Source organism: Salvelinus alpinus, chromosome 5, assembly GCF_045679555.1.
Source record: "Salvelinus alpinus chromosome 5, SLU_Salpinus.1, whole genome shotgun sequence".
Lineage (NCBI taxonomy): Eukaryota > Metazoa > Chordata > Actinopteri > Salmoniformes > Salmonidae > Salvelinus > Salvelinus alpinus.
The window spans coordinates 52,269,447-52,292,145 of record NC_092090.1 but is presented as its reverse complement, the minus strand read 5'-3'; the positions used below and the strand labels follow the sequence as shown (position 1 = coordinate 52,292,145).

At 40.7% G+C, this 22,699-nt stretch overlaps 2 protein-coding genes across 3 annotated transcripts in view; one reads left to right on the top strand and one right to left on the bottom strand.

The window, feature by feature from the left end:
- LOC139575073 (NLR family CARD domain-containing protein 3-like) overlaps positions 1-22,699 on the bottom strand; it is a 188,840-nt gene that overhangs the window by 71,223 nt on the left and 94,918 nt on the right. The window lies entirely within an intron of this gene.
- Positions 1-22,699, top strand: part of LOC139575071 (NLR family CARD domain-containing protein 3-like) — a 39,663-nt gene that overhangs the window by 1,359 nt on the left and 15,605 nt on the right. For both annotated transcript variants that reach the window (XM_071400051.1, XM_071400052.1), the window contains exons 2-4: positions 2,156-2,223; positions 3,551-3,853; positions 10,165-10,281. In XM_071400051.1, the coding sequence (XP_071256152.1) occupies positions 3,567-3,853; positions 10,165-10,281 (404 nt within the window). In that variant the 5' untranslated portion in view covers positions 2,156-2,223; positions 3,551-3,566. The remainder of the gene's footprint in view (positions 1-2,155; positions 2,224-3,550; positions 3,854-10,164; positions 10,282-22,699) is intronic.

The window sequence follows — 22,699 nt, the reverse complement described above, 5'->3', positions numbered from 1 at the left end:
TTACACTGATACTGGGTTAAACCTATTTATACTGATACCGGGTTAACCCTATTTATACTGATACCTGGTTAACCCAGTTGATACTGAAACTGGGTTAACACTATGTATACTTATACTGGGTTAACACTATTTATACTGATACTGGGTTAACTCTATTCATACTGAAACTGGGTTAACCCTACTTATTCTGATACTGGGTTAACCCTATTCATACTAATACTGGGTTAACACTATTTATACTGATACTGGATTAACACTATTGATACTGATACTGGGTTAACACTATTGATACTTATACTGGGTTAACCCTATTCATACTGATACTGGGTTAACCCTATTCATACTGATACTGGGTTAACACTATTTATACTGATACTGGGTTAACACTATTTATACTGATACTGGGTTAACCCTATTCATACTGATACTGGGTTAACACTATTTATACTGATACTGGGTTAACCCTACTGATACTGATACTGGGTTAACCCTATTCATACTGATACTGGGTTAACCCTATTTATACTGATACTGGGTTAACCCTATTGCTGCGATGCGTAGGGTGTTTGCCTTTTTCGCCAGTGACCTGGATTCACTGCCCTGCCCCCCTGTTTGCTACAGTATTAATATCATAGACTACCTGTTGAACAAAGAGACACAATAGTATGAGTGAAAGGATGTTAGGATAACATAAGTATGTGTTGATTTAGAGTTGTCTTCTGGGTTCAGCCTTGTAGCTGCCTTTATCAATTAGGTGAAATGTAACAAATGACATCACAATGACATGTCCTCAGAGTTGGGAGATAACCAGTCCCTGTCTCAGAGTTGGGAGATAACCAGCCCCTGTCTCAGAGTTGGGAGATAACCAGCCCCTGTCTCAGAGTTGGGAGATAACCAGTCCCTGTCTCAGAGTTGGGAGACAACCAGTCCCAGTTTAAATCACCGTGACAACCATTTCATAATTTCTCCAGAGCAGCAAGGGAATCTAGAGACTCAACCTTTGCAGAATCACAATCACCTTTATTCACCAAGTATATTTGCGCATACAGATGTAGGATCTTAATTTGAGTCAGTTTACTACAGCAGGAAAATATTCCTGCATACACAGGAAATGTGAATTATTATGTGAATTATAATTAATGGACAATTTTTACGTGTTGACACATTTTTCTTAAGGGAAACTCAAGTCTGAAATTACTAAGTGGAAATTACAAACTTCTGAAGCCAAATACACTACAAGTTTTACTTTTCCTGCATTGCAGGAAAGTTCTTCTGCAATGGGGTTTGATCAAAATAAGTTCCTACATATGTACACATCATTTTACATGGTGATATGGTGCTGCTAGTGATAGACAACATATAGAGACAGAATACAGACAGAAGATATTACACAAAGTTTCCGTTCAACATTATACAAAACTAGGTAGAGTGAGCATAGAGCTATAAGAGAATATATATATCTAAGAGAGATGAACAGAGAGCTAATGTAGTATAGTGCAGTTATTTAGTGTACAGTTCAGAGATGGCTTGATGTGGTGTGCAGTGCATAGTCATTTAGTCTCTATGGGCCAGGTGGCCAGTTGGCGAGGGCAACAGCAAAGTCCATTAGTCTCTATGGGCCAGGTGGCCAGTTGGTGAGGGCCACAGCATAGTCCTTTAGTCTCTATGGGCCAGATGGCCAGTTGGTGAGGGCCACAGCATAGTCCTTTAGTCTCTATGGGCCAGATGGCCAGTTGGTGAGGGCCACAGCATAGTCCTTTAGTCTCTATGGGCCAGATGGCCAGTTGGTGAGGGCCACATCATAGTCCTTTAGTCTTCATGTGCCAGATGGTCAGTTGGTGAGGGCCACAGCATAGTCCTTTAGTCTCTATGGGCCAGATGGCCAGTTGGTGAGGGCCACAGCATAGTCCTTTAGTCTCTATGGGCCAGATGGCCAGTTGGTGAGGGCCACATCATAGTCCTTTAGTCTTCATGTGCCAGATGGTAATCTACATAATAATGCAAATAACCTGTTGCTGCAGGATTATTCTCCTGCTGTAGCAAACTGGTTAAAATTAAGATCCAACATCTGTAGCAATATACCTCTCTCTAATGTATATGGCTATATCAGGATCCACTTTTGACCATTTGACATATTTTATTTACTGTTGTTTAGGCTGGTTGAATGAGTTGCCTATGAAAGCTACTTCATCTGCAAGAAAACAGGCGGCTGCACCAGTGACTGTAAGTTATGTGATTTCCTCATATAAAATTAAAAGTATGTTTGTAGCCTACGCAGTTACAAAATGGCTGTTGAAACTGTGGCACATATTTCTCGGTACATTGAATAAATGTGTTGGTATGTAGGAAAGACGGGCAGACTATCGTACTGTAGGTCTAGGCTACCTACAAACTATTATAAGGTTAGGTGGACGTCAGACATTCAATAGTCAGAGTAGGTTTGAGACAAACCTGATGTTCTCTGTGAACTGATCTGAACAGGTTTAGGCTGGTCATCTATGTTATGTAGGCTATAGATTAGGCTAAATACGGTTCATTATCTGTCCTGCTACTGATAGACCTATAACATTATGTTAACTGATGTGAACAGGTTTAGGCTGGTCATCTATGATACGTAGGGTATAGCCAAGGTATAGACCTTGATATGCATATCACTAACAAACCACTACTATACATTATAACCTAGTCTACTTTACATAATATAACATCTACATATCACTAACAACCCACTCCTATACATTATAACCTAGCCTACTTTACATAATATAACATCTACATATCACTAACAACCCACTACTATACGTTATAACCTTGTCTACTTTACATAATATAACATCTACATATCACTAACAAACTGCTGTTATACATTATAACCTAGTCTACTTTACATTATATAAAATCTCTTACTTGTTGAAAATAAACTTTCAGAATGGATCAAAGATTTCCCCCTCAGATCAATCATGTCCGTTTTAGCCCTTCTGTCTATATTCTCAGATACGTTGAGAAAAGAACAGATTGAAAGACAATAAATAGCCTACTGTTAGTGAATACAAATAAGTGTGAGACATGACCTTGTGTTGCTGTACTGTCTATAACTACCTTAACAAACAGTGACTTATTATTATTATTATTATTATTGTTGTTGCTGTACTGTCTATAACTACCTTAACAAACAGTGACTTATTATTATTATTATTATTATTGTTGTTGCTGTACTGTCTATAACTACCTTAACAAAGTGACTTATTATTATTATTGTTGTTGCTGTACTGTCTAGAACTACCTTAACAAACAGTGACGTATTATGATCATTATTATTGTTGCTGTAGTGTCTAGAACTACCTTAACAAACAGTAACTTATTATTATTATTGACAGTTACCATGGAGATGAGATGTCACAACTACAAATATCATGTGATTGCATTAAATAACCTGACTGTTTTAATGTCTGTTAGTAAATGTTTTATAAAATATAATTAATAAATGAGAACAATTGACATTCAAGAATTACTGTGTGAACCACAATCAACATGTTGGATCTCTGTTTAGGTTTCAGTTCTCTAAAATGAGTCTCTCTGGGGAGGGAGAGGAGGGGGGCCCTGCCTGTAAAATGAGTCTCTCTGGGGAGAGAGAGGAGGGGGGCCCTGCCTCTAAAATGAGTCTCTCTGGGGAGGGAGAGGAGGGGGGCCCTGCCTGTAAAATGAGTCTCTCTGGGGAGAGAGAGGAGGGGGGCCCTGCCTCTAAAATGAGTCTCTCTGGGGAGAGAGAGGAGGGACCTGCCACTAAAATGAGTCTGAGAGAGGAGGGACCTGCCACTAAAATGAGTCTCTCTGGGGAACATGACACCAAGAGGTGAGATTATAATTATTAAGAGTTTATTTCCAAAATGCTATTTACAAATTTTTTCACGTTTGTTTTTTAATCAGAAATGATTGCTCTTGGGTACCTTCAATATTACTTATCTCAGATTTGTAATAAATAGATTTCAGATGTGTTTGAAAATGTGTTTCTTAGCAAAACGCTATATATGCAATGTTTAGCTGGAATGGAATGTTCTTATCCTGTATATTTGACTGTGATATGTGGTTGTCTCACCTACCTACCCTAAGATGAATGCATTTATTGTAAATCGCGCTGGATAAGAGCGTCTGCTAAATCAGAGGTACTGCAGGGGTTCCACGGCACCCTGACTGTACTCATTGCAATGTTAGACATTTGATAGAATTTTCACGACACGACCACTTTGCCTACTCCTAAATATTGACTAATATGTTGGCATGTATTTATTTTTTTAACCAATTCTGCTGGTTGTTACAAGTAAGGTTTTGATAAAATTACCGTTATATCAACACACTCTTCACACCCGTTTAACAACTCTAAATAGCTTTGGCATAGTAGGCATAAAGTCCCTTGCCAATAATGTTGCCTACGACTTTGCATACAATGTTCATTTTCATCCAACACATATTACGCCCCAGATGCCTTCAATTGCCCAATTTATAGCCATGCCCAATTTAGGATTGTATTTTTAACAACGTGTGGGCTGAAGTGATCTTGGGGAACAATGACGAAGTTCGCTACAGTGTTGAGACGCCGAATCTTATTGTTCAATTTGCTTTTTGCTTTACGGTCAGGGAAAGTATGAGTGTAGCCTGCATTTCTTGTTGGACCGATGGAGCTCCCCGGTAGTTTCTTCCACCTGTTAAATCCCGTGGAGGGCTTCTCCCTCTCTCGTTGACGGATGCTGGCTACATCTGTCCGGTTCTCCTCTCTTCACTAGATGGACGGTTACTTTAGTGTTTAACCCCTCTGTGTCCAAGGACCGAACTTTTGAATATTAGCCCAGTTTCATACTATTACATTATGTCCCAATTTAAAAAGTAATCGTCAAACAACATTTTTTATTATAATATTACGTTATGTTCCTAGTTATGAAGTAATCTTGAAAAAACAGGCCTTGTTTCAGGTCATTTTTCACCCTTTCAGCTCCAATTAGTTCTATTCAGCACCGTGGCACCAACACACCTTCTGAACGTTCTATTCTCAGCTCAATGTTCAGTGCCACAATGTCATTATCAATTAACCCTACCGGCATTAACCGTGAACGGCTACTTTGTGAGTACGTTCACTGTTTGCCTGGTTACACGAATGATGACCTTAAGTGCTAATGATGGCTGGCGCATAGCCATCAAACATTAAACATTTTCTGGTCATGGTTAACCATATTTGTTTTCAAAAAAAGGTATAAAACCTAAGCAAAAAGTGTGTCCCTGTCCTGTTTTTCAAGATGTGGGCGATTTAAACAGCCAGAAGACATTTTGTTAATTAAGAATGACACTTTCTTTTGACGATATGTTAAAGGCTGCTGGGTAATATTATTTTTTAATATAATATTTTTATTCACAGAGATTGTGTGAAGACATTGTACATTTCTATCTTTTTTGTCTTCGAGCTCCACCCCCTCCCCCAGAATGCCTCCAAACACATTTACAAAGAAAGTCAAAGCCATTGATGTACATATCAGAAAACAAAAGTATACAACAATGTTACTTCAATACAAGCAAAAATGTGAGTCAGTGTGAGTCAAAAGTGATTAGGTGGTCGTAGAGGCCTATAGCAGTAATCTCAAGGGGTGGGGTTGGGGACAAGACTACTAATCTGGAGGAAGTGTTTGGAGCCTTTCAAAATAGGATATCATCGGGTCCCAGGTGGAATAAAATGAGTTGGTTGACCCTCGAATGGCATACTTAATTTTTTCTAATTTTAGGAACAGCATCAGATCTTTGAGCCAAAGAGATGCTAAGGGAGGTTTGATAATTTTCCAATCCAATAGAATCCATCTGCGGGCTAACAGGGTGGCTGCTGGGTAATTTGATATGCATCGAAATCTTCGTTCCTAGACATCGAATTGAGCGAATGCTGCACAGGTTCACTGAGTTGCAAACCAAATGAATAGGTCTAGCTCATTTGTAGATTTGTAGATCTGATGAAGTTGCTACCTCAGATTATGAGCCTAGCAAGTGTTGCGAATTAGTTATGTAGTACCCACAGAAGGCCACAGGGAGGAGCAAGAGAGAGAAACCCATACTGTTTTTTGCCTTAAAAACCCTAAACCTAACAATCAATCAAATGTATTTATAAAGCCCTTTTACATCAGCAGATGTCACAAAGTACTCTACAGAAACTCTAACCCTACATATGACCTACATTAGCCTTAACCCTAAACCCTAACCCTACGCATGACCTATTTTTGCCTTAACCCCTAACTCTAGGTATAACCTATTTTAGCCTTAACCCCTAGTCCTAGGTATAACCTATTTTAACCTTAATCCATAGTCCTAGGTATAACCTATTTTAGCCTTAACCCCTAACCCTACGTATAACCTATTTTAGCCTTAACCCCTAACTCTAGGCATAACCTGTTTTAGCCTTAACCCCTAACCCTAGGTATAACCTATTATAGCCTTAACCTTAACCCTAATTCTAGGGTAGGGAAGCCTAGAAAACATTTCAAAACTATTTTAGTAATAATATTATGTTAGTAAATACAATAATATAAATAAATAGCATTTTGATTATTTTGTTAATCTAAACCTGTATTTATTATATTTATTATTGCAGGGCAGAACACAACAAGACAGATTAGTTATATTTTTCAAATGTGGTGTGAACTGGTTTGAAATTGGTGTGGGATAGGTGGGGCAGGTTTGAGATCTAAGGAATTAACAAGAAAAATACACTTTATTTCTCAGCTGCATCACCAATGTCTGTACATGAATTAATAACTTTTAATTGCTAAATATTTCCAATAGATGGAAGCATAAGACCACAAAGCATCAGTTATAGGCTACAAGCAGCAATTGGATTGACGTAAAATAGCATGCAACCAAAGACTATATGTCCCATGATTTTCTAAAATGATCACTCATTACTTTAGTTAGCTGTATATCTCGTATTAGGGCTGTGTTGCTTTTGGGAGAGAAAATAAATAGTGACTATAGCAGGTATTGAACACTGGGTAAATTATCACTAGTCAGAATCTCAACCTCAGTATACATGCATTATAAAAACTAACATTAATATCTGATATTGCGAGTAAACAACCTCAGAATCGGAAAGACAAGAGTGCGTCTTCCAGCCCACCAATAAATTACATCACGCAACCCTCCCGGTTAGTAAATTACCTCAACATTCCCCTGGAGAAGGCAGAGCGGGTCGATGCTGGTTGATGAATTTGACAATGAATGTACTAGGAAAATACGTTTTTCTCAACCAGAGGTGACTGAATTAATGTTCAGGCTTATTGACAATCGTTATATTAATGAAGTATAATTTTAAATTATGAGCATAAAAACAGGTAATAATAAACATGAATCATCATTATATTACTTCACAGTAATCTGTTAAATGCTTTTTCAGTCCTTCCTCTTGCGTTAGCAGTGTGGAAAGGGACAGAAAGAAGCACACAGGAGTTTTCTGTGAGGGGGAGAGGTGGTGTATCCACTTACAACCATAAAATAACCATTTGTAGCATAACAAAAAGTGACACTGACATGAACCAAAAACATCATACATTAAGTTAATTATATATACAGTGGGGAGAACAAGTATTTGATACACTGACGATTTTGCAGGTTTTCCTACTTACAAAGCATGTAGAGGTCTGTAATTTTTATCATAGGTACACTTCAACTGTGAGAGAAGGAATCTAAAACAAAAATCCAGAAAATCACATTGTATGATTTTTAAGTAATTAATTTGCATTTTATTGCATGACATAAGTATTTGATACATCAGAAAAGCAGAACTTAATATTTGGTACAGAAACCTTAGTTTGCAATTACAGAGATCATACGTTTCCTGTAGTTCTTGACCAGGTTTGCACACACTGCAGCAGGGATTTTGGCCCACTCCTCCATACAGACCTTCTCCAGATCCTTCAGGTTTTGGGGCTGTCGCTGGGCAATACGGACTTTCGGCTCCCTCCAAAGATTTTCTATTGGGTTCAGGTCTGGAGACTGGCAAGGCCACTCCAGGACCTTGAGATGCTTCTTACGGAGCCACTCCTTAGTTGCCCTGGCTGTGTGTTTCGGGTCGTTGTCATGCTGGAAGACCCAGCCACGACCCATCTTCAATGCTCTTACTGAGGGAAGGAGGTTGTTGGTCAAGATCTCGCGATACATGGCCCCATCCATCCTCCCCTCAATACGGTGCAGTCGTCCTGTCCCCTTTGCAGAAAAGCATCCCCAAAGAATGATGTTTCCACCTCCATGCTTCACGGTTGGGATGGTGTTCATGGGGTTGTACTCATCCTTCTTCTTCCTCCAAACACGGCGAGTGGAGTTTAGACCAAAAAGCTCTATTTTTGTCTCATCAGACCACATGACCTTCTCCCATTCCTCCTCTGGATCATCCAGATGGTCATTGGCAAACTTCAGACGGGCCTGGACATGCGCTGGCTTGAGCAGGGGGACCTTGCGTGCGCTGCAGGATTTTAATCCATGACGGCGTAGTGTGTTACTAATGGTTTTCTTTGAGACTGTGGTCCCAGCTCTCTTCAGGTCATTGACCAGGTCCTGCCGTGTAGTTCTGGGCTGATCCCTCACATTCCTCATGATCATTGATGCCCCACGAGGTGAGATCTTGCATGGAGCCCCAGACCGAGGGTGATTGACCGTCATCTTGAACTTCTTCCATTTTCTAATAATTGTGCCAACAGTTGTTGCCTTCTCACCAAGCTGCTTGCCTATTGTCCTGTAGCCCATCCCAGCCTTGTACAGGTCTACAATTTATCCCTGATGTCCTTACACAGCTCTCTGGTCTTGGCCATTGTGGAGAGGTTGGAGTCTGTTTGATTGAGTGTGTGGACAGGTGTCTTTTATACAGGTAACGAGTTCAAACAGGTGCAGTTAATACAGGTAATGAGTGGAGAACAGGAGGGCTTCTTAAAGAAAAACTAACAGGTCTGTGAGAGCCGGAATTCTTACTGGTTGGTAGGTGATCAAATACTTATGTCATGCAATAAAATGCAAATTAATTACTTAAAAATCATACAATGTGATTTTCTGGATTTTTGTTTTAGATTCCGTCTCTCACAATTGAAGTGTACCTATGATAAAAATGACAGACCTCTACATGCTTTGTAAGTAGGAAAACCTGCAAAATCGGCAGTGTATCAAATACTTGTTCTCCCCACTGTATATATATTTATATATAAACTATTATTTAGAAACACTCAAACTGGACAGTTTTATCTCAAACTCTTAATTCAAAGACTCAATCATGGACTCTCTTACTGACAGTTGTGGCTGTATTGTTGTCTCTACCTTCTTGCCCTTTGTGCTGTTGTCTGTGCATAGTAATGTTTGTACCATGTTGTGCTGCTACCATGTTGTGTTGCTACCATGTTGTTGTCATGTTGTGTTGCTACCATGCTGTGTTGTCATGTGTTGCTGCCTTGCTATGTTGTTGTCGTAGGTCTCTCTTTATGTGGTGTTGGATTGTCTCTCTTGTCGTGATGTGTGTTTTGTCCTATATATATGTTATATTTTATTTATTTTTAATCCCAGCCCTCGTCCCCACAGGAAGCCTTTTGCCTTTTGGTAGGCTGTCATTGTAAATAAAAATTGACTTGCCTAGTTGAAGGTTAAATAAAATAAAACATATTAAGATGGGTGACATTATCTGCCAAAGTAACAGCCCTGTAGACAAAGAAGAGCTCTCCAGTAAATATCAAAACGTTCATAGGTCATTATCTAAAAAGTGAGGTTACAAGTTTATCATCTTTCAAAGCAGAATTACTTTCCCATTGTTCCTCAACTGCAGTATTTGATATACAATTTTCTAGCCCAGAGTCTCTACTTTTATCCAATGTAAAAAAGACAATTTCAAATTTTGCAACATAAGACCGAATTGAGCCGGGTGGTCACACTTGAGAGTGAGGCAGATTAACAGCAATTAGCAAAAAAAACCTCATTGAACAATCCCATGCCATGATTAGATAGTGAAAAACCACACCAATCTCACAATTTCTTTAAACAATAAAATATTATTTACGAACATTTCTGAAAATGGATATATAGCATTTTGGAGTTAAACTCTTGTTTCCCCATCTGAGCTCAGAGTAGATGAGAGATGTAATGTTTGTCTCTTTTGTGTTGAAGTCCAATCAAGCAGGAGAGACCAGCCTCCCCTGTACCCAGCTGTGTGTCCATGAAGAGTGACAAGTCTATGGGTCATCCTATATGGTTTAGAGAGGGAGACTTTTCTACTGAACAAAGGTAAGAAGAACTCATGGGTCATGGTCAGTAAGTTAAACAACACTGTCTCTACTCATTTCTCTCCAATTTTTTCCATTTATTTTTGTTGTTTTCATAATCCATACGCTAATCCTTTAGTCCATTTTCATAGTTCTAAAACAATATTAAACAAACACACCATTCCCTCCCTGTGTGTATGTGTTTGTGCACTCCCTGGATGAGGAGATGTAATCTTTATCCTGATTGTCTAGTCACTTTTACTTGCACATTGACTCAGTACTGGTACTCCTTATAGTCTCATTATTACCTCAACTACCTGGTACCCCTGCACATTGACTCAGTACTGGTACTCCTTATAGTCTCATTATTACCTCAACTACCTGGTACCCCTGCACATTGACTCAGTACTGGTACTCCTTATAGTCTCATTATTTCCTCAACTACCTGGTACCCCTGCACATTGACTCAGTACTGGTACTCCTTATAGTCTCATTATTACCTCAACTACTTGGTACCCCTGCACATTGACTCAGTGCTGGTACTCCTTATAGTCTCATTATTACCTCAACTACCTGGTACCCCTGCACATTAACTCAGTACTGGTACTTCTTATAGTCTCATTATTTCCTCAACTACCTGGTACCCCTGCACATTGACTCAGTACTGGGACTTCTTATAGTCTCATTATTTCCTCAACTACCTGGTACTCCTGCACATTGACTCAGTACTGGTACTCCTTATAGTCTCATTATTACCTCAACTACCTGGTACCCCTGCACATTGACTCAGTGCTGGTACTCCTTATAGTCTCATTATTACCTCAACTACCTGGTACCCCTGCACATTGACTCAGTACTGGTACTCCTTATAGTCTCATTATTACCTCAACTACCTGGTACCCCTGCACATTGACTCAGTACTGGTACTTCTTATAGTCTCATTATTTCCTCAACTACCTGGTACCCCTGCACATTGACTCAGTACTGGTACTCCTTATAGTCTCATTATTACCTCAACTACCTGGTACCCCTGCACATTGACTCAGTGCTGGTACTCGTTATAGTCTCATTATTACCTCAACTACCTGGTACCCCTGCACATTGACTCAGTACTGGTACTTCTTATAGTCTCATTATTTCCTCAACTACCTGGTACCCCTGCACATTGACTCAGTACTGGTACTCCTTATAGTCTCATTATTGTTATTTTATTGTGTTACTTTTTCCTTTAGCTTATTTTTCTTACTTTTTAAATGCATTGTTGGGAAAGGGCTCGTTAGTAAGCATTTCACGGTAAAGTTTACACCTGTTGTATTCGGATGTGAGAAATACAATTTGATTTGATTTGAAGCTCCTTGTCAGAAACACGTCATTGGGTCTAACGGTTGTCTCGTGCTGAACAGATCATGTTTGGATGTTGAAGCATGATGGCTAGGAAAAACTCCCTAGAAAGGCAGGAACATAGGAAGAAACCTAAAGAGGAACCAGGCTCTGAGGGGTGGCCAGTCCTCTTCTGGCTGTGCCAGGCGGAGATTATAAGAGGTTATTGCCATTAAACCCAGATCGTTCTTCAAGCTGGTCAAATGTTCATAGATGTCCAGCAGGGTCAAATAATAATCACAGTGGTTATAGAGGTTGCAACAGGTCAGTACCTCAGGAGCAAATTTCAATTGGCTTTTCATAGTCGAGCATTCAGAGGTAGAGACAGCAGGTGTGGTAGAGAGGGAGAGAGACTTTTTATAAAACCATTATTTTATACTTAATTTTTAACACAGATAATGACACACTGTGCCTTTTTGGAAATTAACTTCTTTGGTCTAGGGGGCAGTATTCGGAAGATTTGATGAATGAGGTGCCCAAAGTGAACTGCCTGTTACTCAGGCCCAGAAGCTAGGATATGCATATAATATTGGATAGAAAAAAATAGTATTAGTAGTATTGGATAGAAAACACTCTGAAGTTTCTAAAACTGTTAAAATAATGTCTGTGAGTATAAGAGAACTGATATGGCAGTCGAAAACCAGAGGAAAATCCATCCAGGAAATTAGATTTTTTTGATGTGAGTGGTTTTCAATTTAAGGCATTTTAACTATATAAGGGGTTAGGGCCGAGATTGCAGTTCCTATGGCTTCCACTAGATGTCAACACTCTGCAGACATGGTTTCAGGCTTGTTTTCTGAAAAATGAAGAAGAATGAGACCTTTCTGTCAGGGGACTGGGGAGTCATGAGGTACTGGTTTACGCGCGTGACTGTATGCGCGCTCTTCATTCTTTTCCTTTCTATTGAAAATGCTTTTCTCTGGGTGAAATATTATCGATATTTAGATAATTGACACCCTGAGGATTAGTTAAAAAACATAGTTTGACATGTTTCGACGAACTTAACCGGTACTATTAGGATGTATTCGTCTGCATGTTTTGATCGCCTATGAGCCAGTGGATTACTGAACAAAACGAGCCAACAAGTGAGTTTTTGGGATATAAAGAGGGACTTTATCGAACAAAACAAACATTTATTGTGTAGCTGGGAGCCTTGTGATTGCAACCAGATGAAGATCTTTAAAGGTAAGTGATTAATTTTATCGCTATTTCTGACTTTCGTGACTCCTCTACTTGGTTGGAAAATGTTTGTATGCTTTTGTAAGCGGGGCGTTGTCCTCAGATAATCGCATGGTATGCTTTCGCCTTAAAGCCTTTTTGAAATCTGACAAAGCGGCTGGATTAAGGTAGGCCCAGCCATGGCCAATAACTGTTTTAGGGTGATGATTTTGCCCTTCACCAACATCTTGGAGAAATGTGGAACAGCTACAGTTGTACAATCCAGTCTCGCCCCATACACCAGAGGTTCCTCCAGCAGCCAATGCACTGATTCCGCTGGAGTGCGTCTGAACACCTTCATTATGCTCCAAACCCTAAGAAGGCCTCTGTAAAATGGAGGTACTCCTTCCCTAGAAATCTGTCTACTATCAACCAAAAATAAAGCCTTCTTTAAACCTAATCCCCCGACCTGCTGTAATACCAGACCTGCCAGCCCTCTCCAAACCACATGTTCCGGTCCATAAAGCAACCTTTGAATAAACTGAAACCGGAAAGCAGAAGCCCTACTAGCAAGATGTACAAGACCTTGTCCCCCCTCCTCTTTTGACAAGTACAAAACACTTTGTGGAACCCAATGATATTTATCCCCAAAATAAATCTATAATAATCGGCTGTAATTTAGCCAGAAGGCCAGATGGTGACAACCAAGCCACATTGCAGAGGCAACCACATACGAGATAATAACCAATGCCATCTCCTCCCTTTCAAGCACCCTATTGCAATTTTTTGGCCCAGCGTTGTCGGGGTAGGCCATCATTGTAAGTAAGAACATACTCAATTCTAACTGCCTGTAGGATATGCATATTCTTGGTACCATTTGAAAGGAAACACTTTGAAGTTTGTTGAAATGTGAAAGGAATGTAGGAGAATATAACACAATAGATCTGGTAAAAGATAATACAAAGAAAAAACCAACCGTTATTTTGTATTTTCTTTGTACCGTCATATTTGAAATGCAAGAGAAAGGCCATAATATATTATTCCAGCCAGGTGCAATTTAGATTTTGGCACAGTGCTTGACAAGTCTGGTTTCAACAATGTCAGGTGGGTACGTGGTTGGCGTTTCAGAAACAGTTCAGCTGGTGTACATTCTGTTACTGTGTGTGGTGTGTTACGGTAAGTAAACAGGAACCGGGGAAGCCTTTGGTGAGTGGGCACAGACTGAAACTCGAGTCTAGTCCAGGCCTTCTTAAAGGTTTGCACAGCTCCGTTTGATATCAGATGGTAAGGTGGTGACAGGATTTGGCTTACTCCGTTGTTCTTGAGAAACATTTCAAAATCATTTGACGTGAAAGGAGGGCCATTGTCCGATACGAGCTCCTTGACTAGTCCAGAGGATGCGAACAGGTGTCTGAGAAGATTGATGTTCTTCTCAGCTGTGGTCAGTTGAGTAGGGAACACTTCCATCCACTTGGAATGGACATCGACGACAACAAGGAAATGTTGCTCGCCAATCTCGGCGTAATCCACATGGATGAGTTCCCATGGTGTAGCAGCCCAGGACCATGGATGAAGAGGTGCAGCAGCAGGCTTGTTGCAAACAGCTTCACAAGGTGAGCAGTGGCCTACATGCTGTTGAATGTCCTGATCCAGTCCAGGACACCACAAATAACTGCGGGCGATTGCTTTCATTCGAGTGATCCCTGGATGTCCCTCATGCAGGTCAGATAGCAGTCTCCTCTGGAATTTGTGAGGTACCACCACCCTTGATCCCCACAGAACACATCCTTGATCAGTGGACAACTGGTCTTTCTTGTCGATGAATGGACAAAGGTTATCGTCATTTACAAAGATTGGCCAACCGCCTAATGTTGAGTACAAGACTTTGGAAAGCACTGTGTCTTTTCTCATTTCCTCTGCTATGTCTGAAGCAGATATGGGCAGTTCGTCGATGAGAGAGATCTGGAAGACTGCTCTATCATCTTCACTGTCGGAGTCACTATTGGTAGTCTTGATAGTGCATCTGCATTTGCATGATCACTGGACCGTCTGTACTCGATCTCGTAGTTGTAGGATAGCAATATCAAAGCCCAACGTTGCATTCGAAGTGCAGCAAGGGTTGGTATGGCTGATTTTGGTCCAAGGATGGCCGACAGAGGCTTGTGATCTGTCAGGAGTTGGAACTTCCTTAAGGAAAGTATTTGTGAAACTTCTTCACTCCGAATATTATGCTCAGGGATTCCTTCTCAATTTGAGCATAATTTGTCTCACTTGGTGACAGAGTCCGTGATGCAAATGCAATAGGGTGTTCTTCACCTGACGGTAGAACATGTGAGATGACGGCTCCTACTCCGTATGGAGATGCATCACATGCGAGTCTCAGCTTCATCTCTGTGTCGTAGTGGGCAAGTCACTTGCTCTTTAGCAGACGCTGTTTGCAAGTCTTGAATGCTTATTCGCATTGTGGGAACCAATTCCAATTTGTATTGGCCTGCAGCAGTTGGTGAAGCGGATGCAAATATCTGGACAAGTTTGCCACAAACTATCCGTAATAGTTCAGTTGCTGCGTTTCATTCTCACTCCGTATTTCTACAGTCTTGACATCACTTTGTCCAGCACTACAAGGTGCTCTCCAATGGTTGGTGCTGACACGAGGACGTCGTCCATGAAGCACACAACATTGCAGTGGCGTGCCGTGGGCCTGGGGCCTAGGCCTTCAGTGAGGTACTACACAGTCCCACCCGAATTAATCCACCTCTTATTATCATCAATTATGCCATGGCTCTAGACACTATACATTTAGACAGAAACGCAGTATAACCAGGCGTTGCGTCACCTTGAAATTGACAAATTGAAATTTTGGGGTAAACAGTGTTTAACAGACAACTCAAGTTTGCAAAGCCAGTGTGGCTCCAAACACCAAATCGATCACTTGCAAATAATAGGCATTCCCAGCAGTACAGTTTGCAGTGCTTCTCGGAGCCTTTGAGCCATTGACAGCGCTCGTAGTTGAAACTTTGAAAGTGGCGAGCGAACGAACCCCTTTCCCGCCTGTGACAGGCTTTGTGGCGTCGGGCGACCTCTCCTTACAATGTCTAACTTTTCTTGAAAAGTTCGTCTTGAGAATGGCGTTATAATTATATCCTCGACGAAATCGATATCTTCTCCTCCTTCCGCCATTGTGGGTTCAAAAAACAGCTTAGTAGAGTTTCCTAGATCTGCATAGACCTGCCCATAGGACCTGCCTCTCAATATTGGTAATCCAATCAAAAGACGTGGACGCCCTACGCCTGCTAGCTGGCTCCTGTGTAACACTGGAGCCAGCCAGCAGGCGTACAATAGCCAACTCTAAAGCTGATTGGTTGACACAAAATTTTAATTTCCATTCACTTTAAGCTACAAGCGCCCGCACTGTTGATTCTGAAGGCCTGAGAGCAGATTTTAGACCCCTGGCAACACATGATGGCTGAATATGATTGGATAAAAGATCTAACATAAAGACCAGCCCTCCAAATCTCAACCTGGGGCTGGAAGCAGTGCAACCAAGAGGAAAGCTATGAAATGAAGAGTATAACTCTTACTCTGGGGAATAATTTAATACATATTTGTGGGAAAATATATTTAAAAAAAAATTATATTCTGATGATGTTTAGGCCAGCAGAGAAGGCCTTGCAGGCCCTGACGGCCCACCACTGCAACATTGTCTATACCGTCCAAGATCTGATCCATTGTGTGTTCGAATATCGCTGGAGCTGTCGAGATTCCATAGGCCAAGGGATTGAATCTGAATAGCCCCTTGTGTGTATTGATGGTCAGATACTGGTTCTGACTCCGGATCCAGCTCTAGTTGCTGATAAGCGAATGACAGGTCCAGCTTACTGAAAACCTTCCCACCAGCTAGAGTGGCAAACAGATCTTCAGCGTTTGGTAGTGAATATTCCTCTGGTAGTATGCAGCGATTTACTGTGACCTTGTAGTCCCCGCACATTCTGACGGTCTTGTCTTTCTGTGGGACTACAACGATCGGAGCGGCCCGGTCGCTCCTCTCTACTTGGTGATGATGTTATTCTTCTGTAGGCGGTCCAGATCCTTCTCTACTGCTTCCTTAAGAGCATAGGGAACTGGATGTGGTTTGTGAAAGATAGGCTTGGTTCCTTCTTGCACTCTGACTTTTGCTGTGAAATCTTGTATTTCGCCGTCGCCATCTTTGAAAAGTTATTTGTGCTTTTCCAGCATGTTAGTGAGTGTAGCCTGAGTCACTGGTTTGTCATTTCTCAGACTGAAGATTTCTCCCCAGTTCAACTTGATCTTTTGTAGCCAGTTTCTGCCTAGCAAGGCTGATTTTCTCCTTTAACAATGACAAGCAGTAGCGTCCACTCCTTCCCCTCATACCGGATTGGTACGTGGATCAGCCCTATCACAGGAATAGTGTCACCAGTGTATGAAGAATGGCGGATGGACGCTGGCTGAAGAGGGCACTCTTTCAGTTTTTCTTTGTAGAGTCTCTCTGGAACAAGTGATACAGACGCTCCGGTGTCCAGCTGCATTTTTACTGGTTTTCCCGCCAACACCATGCTGAGATAGATTCCATCTTTTTGTTGTTGAGAGCTGTGTACACTGTGAACAGTTCCAATACTGTTTCAGTTATACCTTCCTCTTCTTGTGCTGCGTCTGACACTGTGCGCTCTTGCTGTGCGTTTTGGAGCTTTACACACTCTCTGTAAATGTCCAACCTTTCCACAATTGTGGCACTTTACATTTTGGAATCGACATTCACTGTACTGATGATTATCTCCCCCACATCTGTAGCAACTTGGCTTAGACCTTTGTGATGTGGGCTGCTTTGTTCTTGTGTAACCTTGAAGACGGGACTCAGAAAAGTGTGACTTTTGTGAGCCTTTTCCTCCACGTGTGTCACTGACCTTGTGAACACCTTTCTGGCGTTCTGCATGTCCCGTGTGGTGGCATTTTTCCCGTGTGGTGGCACAAACTACACACCAGTCAGAGTTATACATAAGCTACATCTGTAATAATAATAATAAGCTTTGCAATAGCGTTTGACTTTCAACAATTCACTATTTCTAATGAACCGTTGAGAAGTACCACCAGAAAAGTACAAAGATCTTTTATAGCCAAGATACACCCCTCTCAATTTACACTGACGAACCACAGATCTTAGGAACAGTTCACAAAGATTAAGATTTGTATGAAAGATATCTATAAAACATAGCAGACAGTTACTGCTGTGTCAACAGTTCTCATTGTAAAGACCAGTGTCTGGCCCCCCCTACTCCAAAAGGGAACCGTCTCTCCCTCGTACGGCATAGAACAGAACCATTAGCTCATGTTACCTCAAATGCTCTTTAGGTTTTATCACCCCAAAGACATTATACATCTCCTCTGTCTGTGTTATCTCATACAGGCCCATCCTCAGTGGAACACACACACAGTACTCTATTCTATCGAATGTAACAACTCTTATAATGTAATACAAGCGTTATAACATAATCTTACAAGCATTATAACATAATCTTGCAATTTTCCACGACACCCGATAGCTCAATAGTATCCCTGTGGGCAAGCTCGAGTCCAAGTGTGATATCACAGGCTTTCTTAACCTCTCTTGGGCACGTGAGACGGTAGCATCCCACCTCTTCAACAGCCAGTGAAACTGCTGGGCGCCAAATTCAAATACAGAAATACTCAATATAAAAATTCAGAAAACAAAACATATTTCACATAGGTTTAAAGATTAACTTCTTGTGAATCCAACCACGGTGTCAGATTTAAAAAATGCTTTACGGCGAAAGCATACCTTACGATTATTTGAGAACATAGCCCACTAGACAAATCATTACAAACAGTAGCCAGCCAAGTAGAACAATTACACATGTCAGAAATAAAGATAAAATTAATCCCTTACCTTTGATGATCTTCATATGGTTGCACTCAGCAGACATTAATTTACTCAATAAATGTTCCTTTTGTTCGATAAAGTCTCTTTATATCCAAAAACCTCTGTTTTGTTAGCTCGTTTTCTTCAGTAATCCACAGGCTCAAACACAGTCAAAACAGGAAGACAAAAAAATCCAAATTGTATCCGTAAAGTTCATAGAAACATGTCAAACGATGTTTATATTCAATCCTCAGGTAGTTTTTAGCCTAGAAAATCGATAATATTTCAACCGGACAATAATGTCGTCAATTTAAAAGGTAAACAAGAAAGGCACTCTCTCGGTCGCACGCATGAAAAAGCTCTGTGACACTTTAGGGTCCACTCATTCCGACTGCTCTTACTTCTTAATTTTTCAGAATAAAAGCCTGAAACAATTTCTAAAGACTGTTGACATCTAGTGGAAGGCATAGAAACTGCAATTTGAGTCCTAAGTCAATGGATACTGTAATGGCATTGAATAGAAAACTAAAAAAAAAAAACTTCCTGAATGGATTTTTTTCAGGTTTTCGCCTGCCAAATCATTTCTGTTATACTCACAGACACTATTTTAACAGTTTTGGAAACTTTAGAGTGTTTTCTATCCAAATCTACCAGTTATATGCATATCATATCTTCTGGGCCCGAGAAGCAGGCAGTTCAATTTGGGCATGCATTTCATCCAAAATTCCGAATGCTGCCCCCTATGCTGCCCCCTACCCTAGTGAAGTTAAAGGTCAGGTCCTTCTCTGACAGAGGCCTTCTGTGATATGCTTCACCTGTGAGAACACATACAAACTTGTCTCGGAGAGCGTCATCAAGAAATCGAGCAAACTTGCGTGTACTTGCCAGCCTTTTCAAAGCAAGGATGTAGTCAGCCACGGTTTCGCATTGACTCTGGTGACGTTGGTAAAATCTGAAACATTCTGCAATGAGAATTGGCTTAGGCTTGAAATGCCTTGAAAGAGTTTCAGTCAATTCTGCGTAGGTCAACTCCACTGCATTTATTTGTTCAATGAGACCTTTCAGAGACCTTTTTGGACCCAAAATACTGCTTTCTTTTCATCTTTGATTTCATTTGCAGCTGGCCAACGCTCAAAATGCTCTAAATAGCAATCTAAATCCTATTTTGTAGCCTCAAACTCTGGTTCTCGACCAATGGTTGGCATTTTCACAGTTAATTGTTCAGTTTCCTTATTCCTTGTATTCCTTAACCTCTCTATGGTAGCGTCCCACCTGGCCAACATCCAGTGAAATTGCAGAGCGCCAAATTCAAAAACTGAAATACTCATAATAAACATTCATAAAATATACAAGTGTTTTACATCGGCTTAAAGATTAACTTGTTGTTAATTCTTCACTTTCTTAATTTCAGAAGTTTCTGCAAGTACTTCATTCAATGCACTCGTGTACTAATGTACACACTGTGTTACGTATCTTCTTCCTTGTTAAAAAAACATTTTTTAAACAATACTTCTCCACTGAGAACGCCTAATTTCAATGGGTTCAATGACAGTTTTTTTTATTTAACCACCAGAGGGCAGTGTCGCTATTCTGGACTCCAATAGGCTTGCCACTTGGCAGCTCCTGAACACTGTACCTACTAGCAGTGCTTAGCCTTTTCAAATGGCGAAAAAAATACATAAATAACTGACGATTAACATAATTATTTTGAGTTTCATTTCTCTTCCATTACATTCTTCCCTTCAAGCAATGTCCGTTTAAGAAGCTTAGTCACCTCGTCGCCACTGTACTATTTGTGTTGTGGAGAAATGACCAGGCAGGAGACGGGAGTACAGTTAGTTTAGTCAAAAACCCCTCGTGCTCCACAGCCCCCGGCCCAATAGTGCCTATTAGGTGTAGTAACATAACACTGCCGTAATACATTACTGCTTAGTAACAGCATAGTAACTAATATAAACAATGTAGATCACAGATACTACAATGGTAACTAATAATTTGTTCTTAACTGACTTGCCTTGTTAAATAAAGGTTTAGAAAAAATTATTATAATAAAAAAAAATTAAACTTCACTTCCCTTTCCCTTCATTAAGTCATACACTACAGCTATTTTTGTAACGTCTCTCAGCCCATTTATGTTTAAAGAAGAAATCTTAAAACTGCTAATGGCTGAAAAATAAATACAGAGTAAGAGACAGAAAACACATCTCTTTACAGAGTTAAGGCTGCGACTGAACTCTTTCATTTCCTTTAGAATTTACCTCACTTGTCTCCTGACCACTTTCTTTAGTCTAGTGAGTTCTGGTCTTGTCAAACCTTGTCAATCCGTTTTGACATCAGAAACTTTGCTGATTCGGTAAACTTTTTTTTCAGGAAAAAAAATTGTTACATTATAATCCTGCATATATTTCTTCCCTTTTGTCAAATTCAGAAATTGACGTACCTTCTCAATCCCATACCTCCCTTCCACTCAATTTCTCTCGCTATGTTGTTGTGATGCGTCAGATGACTCACTCTCGCTATCCTCCCCAGAGGAAAACTCCACCATCTCTACAACCTGTTTATTTTTTTTATTATTTTTTATTATTTAACCTTCATTTAACTAGGCAAGTCGGTTCAGAACAAATAATTTTTTACAATGACGGCCTACAGCGGCCAAACTCGGACGATGCTGGGTTAATTCACCGTATTCTTATCGGCAAACTAAACAACATTGGTTTCCCAAATGACTGCCTCGCCTGGTTCACCAACTACTTCAGTGTGTCAAATCGGAGGGCCTGTTGTCCGGACCTCTGGCAATCTCTATGGGGGTACCACAGGGTTCAATTCTCGGGCCAACTCTTTTCTCTGTATATATCAATGATGTCGTTCTTGCTGTGGGTGATTCCCTGATCCACCTCTATGCAGACGAGACCATTCTGTATGCATCTGGCCCTTCTTTGGACACTGTGTTAACAAACCTCCAAACGAGCTTCAATGCCATACAACACTCCTACCGTGGCCTCCAACTGCTCTTAAATGCTAGTAAAACTAAATGCATGCTTTTCAACCGTTCGCTGCCCGCGGATTCATATTTCACAATAAAGCCTCATTCATTTATGCCACCAAACATAAAACTGACTATCCTACCAATCCTCGACTTTGGCGATGTCATTTACAAAATAGCCTCCAACACTCTACTCAGCAAACTGGATGCAGTTTATCACAGTACCGTTCGTTTTGTCACCAAAGCCCCATACACCACCCACCACTGCGACCTGTATGCTCTAGTCAGCTGGCCCTCGCTACATATTCATCGCCAGACCCACTGGCTCCAGGTCATCTATAAGTCTATGCTAGGTAAAGCTCCAACTTATCTCAGCTCACTGGTCACGATAACAACACCCACCCGCAGCACGCGCTCCAGCAGGTATATCTCACTGGTCATCCCCAAAGCCAACACCTCCTTCGGCCGCCTTTCCTTCCAGTTCTCTGCTGCCAGTGACTGGAACGAATTACAGAAATCGCTGTAGCTAGAGACTTATATTTCCCTCACTAACTTTAAACATAAGCTATCTGAGCAGCTAATCGATCGCTGCAGCTGTACATAGTCCATCTATAAATAACCCACCCAATCTACAAACGTCATTCCCATACTGTTTTTATTTACTTTCGGCGCTTTTGCACATCAGTATCTCTACTTGCACATCATCATCTGCTCATTTATCACTCCAGTGTTATCCTGCCAAATTGTAATTACTTCGCTACTATGGCCTATATATACTTTATTTTTCTATTGTGTTATTGACTGTACGCTTGTTTATTCTATGTGTAACTCTGTGTTGTTGTTTGTGTCACACTGCTTTGCTTTATCTTGGCCAGGTCACAGTTGTAAATGAGAACTTGTTCTCAACTAGTTTACCTGGTTAAATAAAGGTGAAATATATATATTCCATGACGAGAGAACTCCCGCTCCAACACATCATCTCTAACAAAATGGGGCAGGTTAGAAAGTATAACTTTCTTCACC